Genomic DNA, 17,499 nt, shown 5'->3' on the forward strand with positions numbered 1-17,499 from the left:
AATATCCATTTGCGAGAGCAATGCTGTTTGATTCTAATAAAAATAAACAATAATACATTTTGTTACAGATTACAGGGACTGCAGTAACAAATAAATGCTTGTAAATCAGCTGGAAATTATGATGAGCACACATACAAAACGGTTAGAGGTCGTATCCCAAAGATGGGCACATAATTCATATAGATTGATTCCTTTCATTTTGGTCTTATCAAGAGATGTACAGCAATAAGTAGCATCAGTACTGATACAGTTCAAATACCACATATCATATTTTCACAATATTAGACGAAGCTCTTGAGTGAGAGCCTCTCACTCAAATCATATGTAATTGTCGTTGTATTTCATAGCCAGTTAGCTAAAAGATGGCACCTGATTTGCTACTTCAATTTGCGACCAGAGAAGTTTTCCGCAGTTCACTGCCTGATACATAAAGAGTAAAGTTAAACCATTTATATTCGCAATTCATGGGAATAGGCGACCAGACAAGTATTAACACAGAGGTAAAAATGAAAAACAAGAAGGGGCAGTTTATCTGGCACTAACCTGTAAAGCAGGTGGGAAGATGTAATTTGCACCGTCGACTGTGTAATTTTCAGATGCGCCATAATATTGATGCTGCATTCACATCAGAACGATTTTCCAACTTCGGAACTCAGATCTCCCGACACACATCAACGCAGCATATCTCCCGAAGGTGCTTCGCCAAAGTATCAACTCATATGCTTATCACAGCCAAAGTTACGTGCATAAATTACCATATTAAGGAGCCATGTGCATATTGTGTATATAGAGTGAATAGAGTAACATAACCCATAATAAATATGCACATTATGTAGATTATGCAATGTAGACTTAAAACTCTAACGGAATTTTATTTTATTTTTTAAACCGATGAAATTTATACTGGGGCATTGCAAATCAATATTGGGGCACATGCCCCAGTGAAATATGTCTGGCGACGCCCATGGCTCATTGACCACTGGTAGGCAATGTTGCGCTCGACAGTTATGCAGTAACAATAGCAGAAGGAAAACAGTGTTGTTGATATAACTTGTCAAATCCCGCCTAACTGAAAATTCTGAATACTAAATTAAAATGCTGCGTGATGATTTGTTTCCCTCCTCAGCTTTTGGACCATTGTTTGGCCCCAGACACATCTGGAGATGGGACAGGATGCGACAACATGACCTGCATGATCGTCACCTTCCGACCACATGCCTGCCAATCTCAGACCCTGTCAGACGACACGAAGAAGAGGAAGCACGACGAGGAGGAGGAGCAGAAGGCGGCAAGTGGCGAGCCTGAGAAGAACGGAAACGACCGCAAAAAGTCCAAAAGTGACCAAAGCTAAAGAGAAACATTTGGGGTGCGGAGCAGCTGGTCACCAGAAATGAAGTCCTGACCTCACACGACACTCACTGCACTTCACCCAGAAACAGATTTCCTTTTGTTTTTTTATGGAGCTTCACTTTAATGCCCCCTTTCCATTTTTTTCTGTCTTTTACTCCCACTGGAAAGACCCCGCCATGCATTGGCACCTAGAGCAGCTCGTCTTTTCCCAAGCTACATTTGTAGCATGCTTTTGGTTAATTCCTAAGTCTTATTGTAACGCCCTCTATTCCCAACCTGGCTTTTGCACATTTTAATTTTCTCTTCACAACTTCAACACCATCGATCCTTCTCAGTGGTTACAATGCGGTCAACACCTCTGCCAAGTGCCATAAAAAGTTGTAATTTTGTACATCTATAGACCGTCAAGAAGCAGAGCGCAGAGGTCATTCTTGCTCTCACAAGCAGTGATGAGACCAAGACCTGCATTGGATGAGTTTCATCAGTTTATGTCAATTTAAGTCTGCCCCCGCTCTCCTTTTCATGTCTTCATTCCTGTCTTCTTTAATGTTAAAATGTCTAATGCAGATTAATTGCCAGGATTTCTGGAAACAAGAAAGTATTTTTTATCTCCCAAAACCTTTGACATCCATCCAGAGACATTTATACGCCATATTGTTTTCCAGTATATTTTTTTTAGATTAGGATTTATTTTGTTAAGACACTTTGTACCCGAATAGCGGTACTTCTTTCTAGATCTTTATGGTTCTTGGATATGAAGCACCTTGTTTTTTTTTTTGAGTGGTACAATTGAAATTCTTGAGTAAAAAGTTTTGACCTTTTGAACAACCCACCCACAATGTGTAAATCATTATGAAAACGTTTGGGTTTTCCTCACAAGCTTATACTTCCCTCTTGTACATAGCCCCCCCTTGCCCATCCCTCTGTAGTCCTTGTATGTGAAGATTTTTTTTCTTTGTAATTGTAAGTCATTATAACATTTTTGGTGTGTTCTCTTTTGACACCACCGGTATGTAAGTACATTCAAATAAATTTTTTAAAATAAGTCTGTTCATACATTCCACGTATAGTTCAGTTGATAAACTACATTTTAAAAAGCATACTTTCAAGTAAAGTTGGAAGTAAAAACTGATCTTATAGTACAGACCCCCTCGCACCAAAAAAAGGAATTTCATGGCTATTAAGACAAAAACGGGAATCTATGAATAATATGAAAATTTACCATTTTCTATTTTTTGTAGAAAAACTTGGCTAAGTGTAAAAAAATGGATGGATAAATTTATTGGGAGTTTCAGAAGCCTGTGTGCTTGTCTTCAGCTCTGTTTTGGGATCTGGTGTCTGTAGTTTTCCTCTTGATAACACTCCGTAAACTCAAAAGGGGTTTAAGTTGGGAGAATTACCTGGAAGAACCTGTCAAGAACTTTGTGTGTCTAGAGTCCACAGCTAACAACGGTGACCTAAAACCAGAGATTACCCGCAGAAGAGCTCTGGCGTTACCATTAATACAAAGCTCAGGATTTACAACTCTGCCGTACTTTACATTCTGCTACAGGTCCTTCTAAAAAATTAGTATATTGTGATAAAGTTCATTATTTTTCTGTAATGTACTGATAAACATTAGACTTTCATACATTTTGGATTCATTAGCCTGATTCCCAGCCTGGTTCATTACGCAAAACCGCAGTCATGGGCAAGACTGCCGACCTGACTGCTGTCCAGAAGGCCATCATTGACACCCTCAAGCAAGAGGCGAAGACACAGACATTTCTGAGCGAATAGGCTGTTCCCAGAATGCTGTATCAAGGCACCTCAGTGGGAAGGAAAAAGTGTGGCAGGAAACGTTGCACAACCAGAAGAGGTGACTGCACCCTGAGCAAGGTTGTGGAGAAGGACTGATTTCAGACCTTGGGGGACCTGCAGAAACGGTGGACTGAGTCTGGAGTAGAAACATCCAGAGCCACGGTGCACAGGCGTGTGCTTGTGCTGGAAATGGGCTACAGGTGCCGCATTCCCCAGGTCAAGCCACTTTTGAACCTGAAACAGCGGCAGAAGTGCCTGACCTGGGCTACAGAGAAGCAGCACTGGACTGTTGCTCAGTGGTCCAAAGTACTTTTTTCAGATGAAAGCAAATTTTGCATGTCATTCGGAAATCAAGGTGCCAGAGTTTGGAGGAAGACCGGGGAGAAGGAAATGCCAAAATGCCTGAAGTCCAGTGTCAAGTACCCACAGTCAGTGATAGCCCGGGTTGCCATGTCAGCTGCTGGTGTTGGTCTACTGTGTTTTATCAAGGGCAGAGTCGATGCAGCTAGCTATCAGGAGATTTGGGAGCACTTCATGCTTCCATCTGCTGAAAAGCTTTATGGAGATTAAGATTTCATTTTTCAGCACGACCTGGCACCTGCTCACAGTGCCAAAACCTCTGGTAAATGGTTTACTGACCATGGCATTACTGTGTTTAATTGGCCTGCCAACTCTCCTGACCTGAACCCCATAGAGAATGTGGGATATTGTGAAGAAATTGAGACACCAGACCCAACACTGTGGATGAGCTTAAGGCTGCTATCGAAGCATCCATAACACCTCAGCAATGCCACAGGCCGATTGGCTCCATGCCACGCCGCACTGAAGCAGTCATTTCTGCAAAAGGATTCCCGACCAAGTATTGAGTGCATAGCTGATATAACTAATTGAAGGTTGACTTTTTTTGTGTTAAAAAACACTTTTTTTGTATTGGTCGGATGAAATATGCTAATTTTTTGAGATAGGGATTTTTGTTTTTTCTTGACTTTTTTGCCAAAATCATCAATATAAAAACAATAAAAGGCTTGAATTACTTCAGCTGAGTGCAAATATAATTAAAAAAATATATATGATATACACAGTATATATACAGTATATATAATAAAATATATGAAAGTCTAATGTTTATCAGTACATTACAGAAAATAATGAACTTTATCACAATATGCTAATTTTTTTAGAAGGACCTCTATGTGGCTTTGAAACATGGCCCTTAAATGAGACTATTACCATTAGATGGCTTTGATGGTAGGGCCCTCAGGACTTTCAAAGACATCAGGTGGCCCCAGCGGATTTCCAACAAAGCGCTCAGAGCCTGCACCTGCCAGCGGAGGGCATCATGCCTGGCTGCACAGTACCGTATCCGCTGGTTTGGGCATATCCTCGGCCTTCCTGCCGACCATCCCACAAAGGCCATTCTGCAGTTCGACCCAAAGGTTGCTGGCTGGAAACGACTATGTGGCAGGCCTCGCGTTCGGTGGCTCGATGTCATCGCAGATGACCTCCAACAACATAGAGTTACTCTAGAGCAGGGGTCGGCAAACCAAAATGTTGAAAGAGCCATATTGGACCAAAAATACAAATGTCTGGAGACACAAAAAATTAAAAGCCTTATAATGAAGGCAATACTTGCTTTATGTATCAATATTAGCTAACCTAGCGTACTATCTAAATGAATAAGTTGGCTACAAATACATGATGAGCCTTCATCATTAAATGTTGATTTTCCCTGCAGTGACGCACCACGTGACTACTCCATTGTACGATGCTGCCTCATGTTTAACTTCAATACAATATTAATGAATTAGAAGAATGTCATGTTTGAAAAAAATTTCCCTACCCCATCTTTTTCTAATTTCAAACAATTTTGACAAAGCTCCGAGCACCCACTAGGGCGGCGCTAAAGAGCCGCATGTGGCTTTCGAGCCGCGGGTTGCTGATCCCTGCTCTAGTTCAGACTCGAGGATGACGAACTCTTGGCTCAAGATGGCGAGCAATGGAAAAATATGTGGTTTATCTGGTTGGCTCAACGCACAGGGACGGGACGCTGCCCCAACCACAAGAGTTTATTGATTGATTGATAACTGACTCGAAAGCATTCATGGCAGGCCCATCAATCCAGCTTTTGGTGCTTCATATATCCCATTTTATTGAGTCTTCCAGGGGCTTGGAACAGAAACCCTCCAGGGGGCAGCAAATAGGTTTTAGTGACAGAAGGGTCAGTGACTGGGTTTTGATGGCTCAACCTCAACATACAGCTGTTGATCACACAGACTGCACCGTGAAAAACATTTTTTTTTTTTTTTTTTTTAAACAAAACTAAAAACTTTCATTTTTGTTTTTAATGAATTTATGTAGCAATTGAATAATTAGATTTATTGTGATAAAAAGATATTAGATAAAAAATTGTCAATGTAATTTTCATAAATATAACGAGTGATATAGTTTAAAAGCGTAAACACATTATGAATATATATATTCAGTATTCCTATTGGCTGCTGTTCCTTTTTTCAGAAAAAAAAAAAAAAAACATTCTTGTTGCAAGAACAATAGAAAGCATGAGAGGAAACTTACTGTCCTTGGAAACTAAAAACGTCAGCATGGACAATCGCACCAACGCACACATGCACACTTCCCCTTGACTTAAACAGGCAGGATGTTTTCTATCCTCAGTGTGTAGATTAGCAGCTTTAGTGGTGGATCCATTGACAGTCTTTGTTCATTGATACTAAACTGCAGAACCGGCCTTGAAAGGTAGTGTGAATGAAATGTTGGCCAGCGAGTTACTTAAACATCAATTTGATGTATTTGTTACGTTACAGGACTACATATTTTGTGCTGAGCAAACTTAGATTCATTGGATGCATTAAATAGTCTTGTGTTATTGATAAATTTACTTAAGAAAGTTGTGTAAAATGCAGTTCCACACAACCAGTGTTGTCACAGACTACTTGAAAAAGTAATTTAATTACTAATTACGCCTCCAAAAAAGTAGTGTAGTTATCTTGCTGATAATTATCAAAGAAACTAAGTTACTTAAAAAAAAAAAAAATTATCAGTTAATTTTTACCAATTTTTCTCCCTTTGCTGCCTCGACATAAGAATGACAACAGAAAAATGTCATTGCATGTAATTAACTTTCAGATAATTGAATTTAAATAGGGACATCAGAATTTTTCACAAATTGTAAAGCTTAATCTTCAAGGTAGCGGGGGTTTAATTAGTCGATGGAGTTGATTTCAACCACCATTGACTCGCGCTAGCTTATCCACTCAGGATCCCTAAAACTAACAAATAACTGACAAACTGCATGGAATTTGTTGAAATCAACTCCACCGATTAATTAAACCCCCGCTAACTTGAAGATTAAGCCTAATGTAAAAAATTCTGAACTTCGGGTTAGGGTTAACAGCATATCAGTGTCAATGTAAAACAAGGCAAATTGACAGCACAATAATCAAAAACACACAAATGAATCATGCAATAAACAGTGCAATAAACAAAAAGGTGCGGGCAGGCGCAAATGCGCGGGCACAACCCGGAAGTATGCCGTACACACGCGGTCAATTTGGCCACAAAACGTGGCAGCATCTAGAGCACTTCACACTCAATCGGACTACAACACATCCCAAAGATGCTAAACAAACACGTCACTGGCAACATGAATATGATGTAAACAATGCTTGCCGACTTGGAGCGATGACTACCCGCCGTTGCAAAGGCAAAGCTACAAAACCCCGCGCATGTAGGGCCTTCCACCTATCGCTGGAACCCTCCAGAATGAAGGAAAAATACGTTAATTCATGGACACACACAGATCAACTTCCCCCCGCACATTTCAACAGGTGGCTACACTCAGCTCCGATGTGCACCCGCGTTCGTCACGCCTTTCCCAGTCCCAAAACACTTAGCACGTGTGACTCGAGACCAAAACAGGAAGTAACTATGAGTGAGTTACCATGGAAATGAATCTTTAGGATCCTTTCTAACATTGTCTATTCAAAATGCTCTTCGTACATGATAAAAATATTCTTCATTCTACATACATTTTGAGGCAATAACAAAATAGTAACGCACAGACACTAAGGAAACTAACTTTAACCAGATTACTGGTTTGGAAAAATGAATGCATGAGATTGCTCGTTACTGAAAGAAAGTAATTAGATTACAGCAACACTGCACATAACTATGTCACTTCAAATGAATTTAACATGAATATTTTCTGCTTTTCTAATACAGTTACATCAATCAAACATAACAACAATACTTTAGTGTAAAAATTAAGTATAGCACACATTCAATGTTAAAATGTTTAGTCAATTGAACATAACTGCAATGAGTTAGGTACAAATAACTATATTACCTGGCTTTGATTTAAGAAAATGGCAGAAATACAAATTAATGCAGTTTCATGGAACTTTTGGACATAACGTTTTTCATCATTTCCAACAAGATATTTTTGGGAGTGCACCACATAGCCTCATTTGGGTCATGTGAGAGCTGAATAAAAACGTAATCATTTGTCGCGCATTAATAATCACATAGATGGGGCAAACATACAAATTACATGCAAGAAGGCCTCATGTTCTAACCACCATGCTGCTGTAATACACATAGTCCAAAATAAATTTGAACTGTAGCATCTGCCAAAAGTACTTTAAACCACAAAAATGTTGAAGATGTACTCAGCAGTATATGTTACAGACAAGGCTATAAAAATGCCCAACAAATGGCTACTTTGGAATTCAATGACAATCTTTTCCGGTCGTGTGTGTATGTGTGTGCATATGGGTGGCGCAGTCTAATATAGCACCATATAGACCACAATAGCAGGTTGTAGTTAGACAGTGGGAGCATTTGTCAAGATTCCATTTCTTTTTTTGGTCACCGGTCTAGTTTGTCGAACCCTGTCGGCCTTGCTGCCCTCAATTTGTACACACCTCAGAACGCACATGTACATACAGACACAGACCCATGCAAACAAACACACGCACACTCATACATTCCAGCAGTCAGACGCTGCAGTCTAAACACCAACGGTGAACGAAAATAGTGGCCTTACCATATTGTGCTTTTCAAAACCACACTGATCTGCATTCCTGCTATGTTACACTATATGTATGTGCACATGATTATGCAAACATTCTTTTTTAAAGCGGATTCTCAAGCCCATATCAATATTGACTGTAAACTGATACTAAATCAACCTGGTTGCAAGTCAGTCACGGGGTACACGTTGACAAACAAACTTCCATGAACACATTCATTGATAGTTGAAAGGCTTCAATGAGGCAAAAAGCCACGGCTCAACAGGTAAAGGATTAAAATGGGAAAGAACCAGACAAGCGTCTTACAACCGCACACCTGGCAATTGACCCTCGTATCAACACATATGAAAAACTGCAACCCTGGGTGTTCTCATCAGTAAACAGTGTTTTGAAGGTCGATTTACAGTGGGGCAAATAAGTATTTAGTCAACCACTAATTGTGCAAGTTCTCCCAAAATCACATTGTTTGATTTTTAAGAGAATTTATTTGCAAATCATGGTGGACAATAAATATTTGGGCAATACCAAAAGTTCATCTTAATACTTTGTTATGTACCCTTTGTTGGCAATAACGGAGGCCAAACGTTTTCTGTAACTTTTCCAAGCTTTTCACACACTGTTGCTGGTATTTTGGCCCATTCCTCCATGCAGATCTCCTCTAGAGCAATGATGTTTTGGGGCTGTCGTTGGGCAACACGGACTTTCAACACCCTCCACAGATTTTCTATGGGGTTGAGATCTGGAGACTGGCTATGCCACTCCAGGACCTTGAAATGCTTCTTATGAAGCCACTCCTTTGTTACCCTGGCTGTGTGTTTGGGATCATTGTCATGCTGAAAGAGCCAGCCATGTCTCATCTTCAATGCCCTTGCTGATGGAAGGAGATTTTCACTCAAAATCTCTCGACACATGGCCCCATTCAATCTTTCCTTTACACAGATCAGTCGTCCTGGTCCCTTTGCAGAAAAAGAGCCCCAAATGATGTTTCCACCCCCATGCTTCACAGTGGTATGGTGTTCTTTGGATGCATTTCAGTATTTTCTCCTCCAAACACAAGAACCTGTGTTCCTACCAAAAAGTTCTATTTTGGTTTCATCTGACCATAACACATTCTCCCAGTCCTCTTCTGGATCATCCAAATGCTCTGTAGCGAACCGCAGACGGGCCTGGACGTGTACTGGCTTCAGCAGGGTGACACGTCCGGCAGTGCAGGATCTGAGTCCCTGGCAGCACATTGTGTTACTGATAGCCTTTGTTACTGTGGTCCCAGCTCTCTGTAGGTCATTCACTAGGTCCCCCTGAGTGGTTCTGGTATTGTTGCTCACCGTTCTTGTTATCATTTTGATGCCACGGGGTGAGATCTTGCATGGAGCCCCAGATCGAGGGAGAATATCAGTGGTCTTGTATGTCTTCCATTTTCTAATAATTGCTCCCACAGTTGATTTCTTTACACCAAGCATTTTACTTATTGCTGATTCAGTCTTCCCAGCCTGGTGCAGGTCTGCAATTTTGTCTTTGGTGTCCTTCGACAGCTCTTTGGTCTTGGCCATAGTGGAGTTTGGAGTGTGACTGACTGAAGTTGTGGACAGGTGTCTTTTATAGCAATAGTGAGTTAAAACAGGTGCAATTAATACAGGTAACGAGTGGAGACTTGTTAGACCTCGTTAGAAGAAGTTAGACCTCTTTGACAGCCAGAAATCCTGCTTGTTTGTAGGTGACCAAATACGTATTTTCCACTCTAATTTGGAAAAAAATTCTTTAAAAATCAAACAATGCGATTTCCCCCCCCCCACACATTCTGTCTCTCATAGTTGAGGTTTACCCATGTTGACAATTACAGGCATCTCTAATGTTTTCAACTATGAGAACTTGCACATTTGGTGGTTGACTAAATACTTATTTGCTCCACTATATAAAGGTTACTTTGCATTTGGTGTTTTTAGTCCATGTTGCCTACAACCAAATTTGTGAAATAATGTGTGTATCTCTTATGAAAGTTGCTACCCACTGTAGAAAAATATAAGAAAATACATTGAGCATAGATTGAGCACTTTAGGTCCCAAACATACGTACAGTGGGGAGAACAAGTATTTGATACACTGCCAATGAGTTTTCCCATTGGCAGTGTATCAAATACTTGTTCTCCCCACTGTACATACATACTGCATGAGGTGTGCAGTTTATGTCACGTTTACCTTCTTTAAATAACTAAGTAGAACATGCCTAAACATGTGCCCTACACATACATAGAAACATTAATGTCAGCTGTTGCTGGCAGGTTGTAGCAACATGTCAGCTCCAGGCATACAGTACAGCATCATGAATGCATGTTTTGGTGTGAGTCTGCTTCATTCAATGATTTTAAACAGGAAAACTAACTCTTTTCCTTTTTTTTCTTCCAACTTCCTTTCTTCTTCACTTTTTTTTTTTTTTTAAAACACACTCATGTCCTCTGGTGTTTTCCATCCTTAGTGATCCTTTGTCTGCTCTCATTGTGTCACTTCCGCTTATTCTTATTCCTACAGATGAGTCATATGGTTTGCCAGTTGACATATTGCGTGTCTTTGCTCAGTGTATATAAATGTTGAGAATAGACCATGTACACAATGTTTACTATTTGCCTGGCTACGTTTGGCTTCTTTTTGATTTGACCACAAAACAACTTTAAAAAAAAAATTTTTTATGGAAAATTAATTTGGAACACGAGAGAAAATGTAGCTTTGTTAACAGTACTTGAGAAACAAACAGGTTTAAAAAAATGTCAACTTGAATAATGTCACAAGCATAACATAACAGGAAAAATGTCGTAATGATAAATGAAAACATTTTGTAGCATAGCACAGTACAGTACAGTACAGCATAGTATAGCATAGCACAGCATAGCATAGGATAATACAGTACAGTTTAGCAAAGCATAGCATAGCCTAGCAGGGCATAGTTTATTATAGTTTAGTAACCTACAGTGGTATGTAAAAGTATCCGAACCCTTTGGGATTTCTCACATTTCTGCATAAAGTCACCATCAAATGTGATCTGAAAAAGCACTCAAAAATTTATAGGTTTTCATACTTTAATGAGGACAAACAATGACAGAAGGGGGAAAAATAAGTAAGTGAGCCTTCTGCCTAAGGAGAAATAAAGAGCAATTAAAACCATTTTTTCCCAAACACTTTAAGTCAGGCGAGTGCCCAATCACTGATTAGTGGTTTAAAGCTGCCCTGCCCAATATAAAACACACACCTGGTAAGAAATGTCGTGAATAGAAGCATTGTCTGATGTGCATCATGGCTCTTTCAAAAGAGCTGTCTGAAGACCTGCTATCAAGGATTGTTGACTTGTATAAAGCTGGGAAAGGATACAAAACAATCAATCGACAGACAGAGAAGTTGTTTATAAATGGAGAGAGTTTTGGCACTGTTGCTTCTCTCCCAAAGATGTCCACCAATGATGACACCAAGAGTTCAGTACAGAATACTCAGAGAGGTAAAAAAAGAACCCTAGAGTGTCTGCTAAAACATACAGAAATCACTGGCACAATCCAATATCTCTGTGCACACATCAACTATATGTAAAACTATGGCCAAGGATGGTGTTCGTGGGAGGACTCCACGGAGGAAACCACTGCTATCTAAAAAAAAAAAAACATTTTTGCCCGTTTAATGTTCGCAAAAAGGCACTTGGACACTCCACAGAAGTTTTGGCTAAATATTTTGTGGACTGATGAAACCAAAGGTGAATATTTTTGGGAGTAACACACAACATCATGTGTGGAGGAAAAAAAGATCAGCTCACCAACATCAACACCTCATCTCCACCAAGAAGCATGGTGAAGGGAGCATCATGATTTGGGGCTGTTTTGCTACCTCAGGGCCTGGACAACTTGCAATCATTAAGTGAAGAATGAATTCAAAGGTTTATCAGGGTGTTTTGCAGGAAAACCTGATGCCGTCTGTCAGACAGTTGAGGCTAAGAAGAGGATGGATGCTGCAACAAGACAATGATCCAAAACACAGAAGTAAATCAACTTCAGAATGGTTTCGGAAGAACAAAATACACGTTCTGGAGTGGCCAAGTCAAAGTCCAGACTTGAACCACATTGAGATGCTGTGGCATGACCTAAAGACAGCGATTCATGCCAGAAATCCCAGGAACCTGACCTAACTACAGCAGTTTTGTCGAGACAAATGCGCCAAGATTAGCCCTGATTGATGTGCCAGACTGATCTGCAGGTACAGGAAACACCTGGTTGAAGTTATTGCTGCCAAAGGGGGGGTCCAGAAAATATTAAATATGATGGTTCACTTACTTATTTCCCCTCTTCTGTCATTGTTTGCATACTATACTCATTAAAATATGAAAACATATAAATGTTTGGGTGGTATTAGTTAAAGAAGACACAGTTTTTTCATCTATGTGATTTTGACAAAGATCAGATCACATTCGTTGGTGATTTTATGCAAAAATATGACGGAATCCAAAAGGTTCAGTTACTTCTTCATACCACTGTATAGTATAGTTTCATTATGACTATTCTTCCTTAAGTGCCATCATACCAAACGACGGTTGCTAATGTCAACATAAAGTTAGATGTAACCGAAGCTGATAATTTTATGTCTAAAAATGAAATTTAAAAAAGGCAATTATTGTACACTATTACTGTCAATATATACTGTGCTCTAAGTGTTTCTTCTCTTTTTGCATTGAGTTCCAGGGGGAGCAGGCGCAATAGGACAAAATCATATGTGCACGTACAAATACAAACACACACTTGCTTTATTCACACTCAGACATAACAAGCAGTTGTTTGATGTACTGCAACAAGATTACATCATTTACTTTTTTTTTCACTGTCTAGTTCTCTCATGCCTTTTGTAAAACTACTACAGTAGACTACGTCGCTTTTATCCCCACACAATTCCTACCTTTCTCTTACGAATTAGGAGCCATAAGCAAAATGTTTTATCTTGAGCGTGGGAGACAACTACAAGCCCAAATAGAAAAAGTAATAAATGTTCAAAGAAAAACAAAGTTGTGCTCTGATTTAAAAGAATGCTAGAAAAAGTGGATTATGCCACATGAGAGGATGTGTTTCATTGCAAGACAAGAACATTTGATTAAAAACATTTTCTCTCCCTTTACACTTGTAATCATTTGCACATGATGCTGTCACGGCCTTTTCCCTCTCTTTATCTTCTTTTGCTGACTTGTATGACTCACTCCAGCATGGACTGAGGAGAACATGTTTTTGAAGTAAAAAAGAATGCTCTGATTTTACAACACCAATTACAATTGTGATAATATTGTTATTGGGGCACTGCCCTGCCAAAGTATTACATATGATGGGGGGGCGAATCATAGTTTGCTACTTGAGCTATGTACTGCTAAGAGTGGAAATTCAATGAAAATTAATAAAAAAGTTCATCTCCATTCACATGATTTCAAGATAGCAGACGTAAAGTTGTCAGCAATTACATATTACAGGATAAATTGGTCGATATATGGACCCCAGACATTGCACTGCCTGATTTCATGAGTCTAAATGCTGTTAACTGCATTATTTTATTGATAGCTAGTGACACTTTATAAACCAGTTCACAAGCTAATCCTCACATGACATTAACTTCATTTATCACACCCGACTCCCTCTGAACTTGCTTTTCCTCCCACTCGCTGGTTTATTTTGGTCATTCATCACGATTCAGAGATGAACATAAAATCTTGAAATGGCCAAGTGTCAAAAACCGAGACAAATTTCATAGGAATGTAATTTTCAGTTATGAGTTAATTTTCACTGTCATTCCATTGAAATGCCTGACTCAACACAGTTCTAAATTGATGACATATTGCAGTTATGGTGGACTGAACACTCATGGGAGAGGCCAAAGGGCTCGAGTGCAACTGTGGTCAGGTGGTGTGAGGAATTATTATTATTATTTTTTTTTTATTTGTAGTTTTTTTTATCCTGAAGACGGCACACAAGAAAGTCCCCAAACAGTTTGCTGAAGACATGTCAACAAAGCACATGGATTACTGGAACCATGTCCTATGGTCTGATGGGACGGGCGGGCTTTCTTGTGCAACGTCTTCAGAAGAGGCTTCCTCCTGGGGTGACAGCCATGCACACCAATTTGATGTAGAGTGCGGCGTATGGTCTGAGCACTAACGTGCTGACCCCCCCACCTTTTCAATCTCTTCAGCAATGCTGACAGCACTCCTGTAACGAGTCACATGACCTTTTGGAGAGAAAATGACAAGCAGTACTCAATTTGGACATTTAGGGATGTGCATTTTTTCATAGGGGTGTACTCACTTTTGTTGCCAGGGGTTTAGATATTAATGGCTATATTTTGAGTTATTTTGAGGGGAAAATAAATAAACTCTATTATATAAGCTGCACACAGACTACTTTTTATTGTGTCAAGTTTCATTTTGTCAGTGTTGTCCCATGAAAAAGATATACTTAAATATCTGCAGAAATACGAGGGAGGGGTGTACTCACTTTTGTAATACAATGTATGCTATTAGGTAGAAGTTAGGTGTTTTTTTTTTTTTTTTTTTTTTTAAAGCTAGATTTTTTTTCCGGTTGTCAGAAACTACTGACCTACAGTATCATTGAAATGGAAGAGAAGCTTGCTGTTGTGTTTTGTGTGTTAATATTTGAGCTGACGTACCATTGTAAAGGCATTGTAACTGACTAGACATTCCTCTTACCAAAATTCATATTAGAACATATTGAGACGGAGGCTGGAACAAAGACTAAATGGACCTACACTTGTGCAGCGCTTTTCTACTTCCTAGATACTCATAGCGCTTCACACTGCATCCTCATTTACCTACTGATGACGCAGCATCAGGAGCAAGGTAGGGTTCAGTATTTACTCAAGGATACCTAGAGGAAGTCACAAGGACGAGGAATCAAACCCACAACCTCTTAGTTGGGGAACAACTACTCTACCACTGAGCCCCCAAACCCAAGAGACAAACTTAACATTTAAAGTATTTTCAAATGTCAATTTCCGCTCATGAATTTTAAAACCCAAGGTCAATTTTTGGTGTTCCTCATAAGTAGCTTGGTTACTCTGTCCAATTACATGCTGTCAATGTATAGCGGTGGTGCTATATCTGACTTGTTTATTTCTCTTTTGCTGTGACTCAGAATGAAAAGCACCATTATCAGATTTAACTCTTCCAAATATTGGTATGCTTCTTTTTCATAAATATTGGAATGAAACTGTGTTATAACAAGAACTATCAAAGTAATCTTGGCTGGTTTTTCCCAGAATCAGTCCTCTGGTCACAAACTGCCCATCGTTAATTGAGTTGCTAATTTTGCTACACATTGTTATCTAATACCAAACAAGCCATCCACTGTCAGTGTGGTTACTTCCACACAGGGGAGCATTAATAAGAGTATTTGGTTCCTCAGCGTAATGTGACCAACACGTGTGCATTATACTATTGAATAGGCAGCTGTTCCACAGTCACATGTATTAATGACACACATAATCCAGTGTTTTCTGGATGTTTCTTTGCAACTGAAACGAGTTCTAACTAGGCAATATTTTTTGCAGCCATGAATAGAAATTTTTTTTTAGAAATTGATTTTTCAGAAAAGATCTTGTGCTTGTGGGAAATTGCCTTGTTGCTCTTCAGTCATATGGTTTCTGATATGTACTTTAAAGGGAACCTCAGACTTAAAGACTTGTAGGCTCTAATAAGTCACAATTGTTCTCTTTTACTAAAATATGTTATTCGAAACATATAAAATATTGCCATTGATTTAAAAAATATAATATTTAGTACCAGGCCCGGATCTAGGTTTACCCACCAGAGTGATCACTAAGAAATCTTGAGGGGGCACCCCCAATGCAGGCTTTTTTTCACCCTGTGCATTTCTCCGGGCTTGGGACCGGCACAAGTAGGACACTGGCTTGTGTTATGTTGAGGCTGCATTAATTTTTTGGGGGTTTATTTGTTTTTTGTGTTTTTTTTGTTTCGATTTTTTTTTTCATTCATCTATCTCGCAGTCGGCGTGATGTCACGATGACGTCATCTCGCATAGCAACGTGTCGCCATTTTGAGATGGGGGCTCGCACAGGTAAACATCCGTAGACAAACGTTGTCTGAAATTCATATATTTCAGCTGTGTTTTGCGTCTTTTTTTCATAAAAACGTCTTAAACATGACTTATTATTATCATGAGTCACTGCCGACAGACACGAGGAGGCGATACAACTTAAAATTCGTGTTTATTGGCTTGCAAATCTGCCCTTACAAAGTCACAGCTGATAGCTGGATAAACAATCCAAAGGAATTGCCGGAAACATCTACAACTACTTACATGAAGTCACCCGGTAAGTTGACCTTTATTAATTACGTGGAATATGTACTGTGTGGAACTAAGAAAACTGGTAGTACATACGCAGTGATTATTTATGCCGTAACCGGTAATTCGCCTCCAAGCGTTATTTAGCCATGAACACGTCACGGCAAAATAACCAATTCCTACCAGGCCAATAATATACCGATTGACCGATCAGAGCAGTTCACGGCAAAAGTAAAATAACGCTTTGCGAGTTGTCGGTTACGGTAATAATGACCACTGCCTAGTTTATTGAATCCTAGCAGCTAATTGGGGCAACAAAAAAAATCGATTAAAGTTTACTCACCAGTAATAAAATGTCGGCTGCAAACGTAAATGTGTCTGGATTTAGGTTACCACTGGCGAGAATGGTCCACGGAACCGTCTTCTTTTACTGTTCCCCAATTGATTGCTTTCAGCCATTTGCTTGTCCTTTTCGTCTCACGAGGAAGAATGAAGAACTTCAAATGCGGCTCCGAACTCTTCCTTGTGTTACAACCCACAAGACGGCAACTTTTAGTCATTTGACAGAAAAAAAAACACTGCAAATAAGACAAAAGTTCAATGCGTTTGTACTACAATGCACGACAGAGCAACTGCTTGTGACTCGTGTTTTGCCCCCATTTCTATATGGCGACGCTTTGTTGTGGCTGGTGACGTCATTAATGCCCGGATGTCCGACTGCGAGAATGTGTCTGGAGGAGAGAGAGGAAGTGCGCGAATAACAAACAAGGTTGGAAAAACAGCTTGTTTTGGTGATTGCTTGTTCGGTGTGGTTGCGGCCAACAGTAACCGTTAATCCTGCAATAAAAAAAGTAGGTGAGACCAACTCTCCGTGCGTTCTCTATATCCAGTGCGACGCTACAATAGATATTCCTGACATTTTGATTGGGTGGGCACGATTCACGTCTGGGTGGGCTGCGCCCAACCCGCCCCCCC

At 39.7% G+C, this 17,499-nt stretch overlaps 1 protein-coding gene across 7 annotated transcripts in view; it reads left to right on the forward strand.

Annotated features, from left to right (window-relative positions):
• The window catches only part of ppm1g (protein phosphatase, Mg2+/Mn2+ dependent, 1G), a 46,997-nt gene extending 45,440 nt beyond the window's left edge, over positions 1 to 1,557 (forward strand). For all 7 annotated transcript variants that reach the window (XM_057818330.1, XM_057818396.1, XM_057818656.1 and 4 more), the window contains one exon: positions 1,127 to 1,557. In XM_057818330.1, the coding sequence (XP_057674313.1) occupies positions 1,127 to 1,351 (225 nt within the window). In that variant the 3' untranslated portion in view covers positions 1,352 to 1,557. The remainder of the gene's footprint in view (positions 1 to 1,126) is intronic.
• Positions 1,558 to 17,499: the final 15,942 nt, after the last annotated feature.

This window comes from Corythoichthys intestinalis, chromosome 1 (genome assembly GCF_030265065.1).
Source record: "Corythoichthys intestinalis isolate RoL2023-P3 chromosome 1, ASM3026506v1, whole genome shotgun sequence".
Classification (NCBI taxonomy): Eukaryota; Metazoa; Chordata; class Actinopteri; order Syngnathiformes; family Syngnathidae; genus Corythoichthys; species Corythoichthys intestinalis.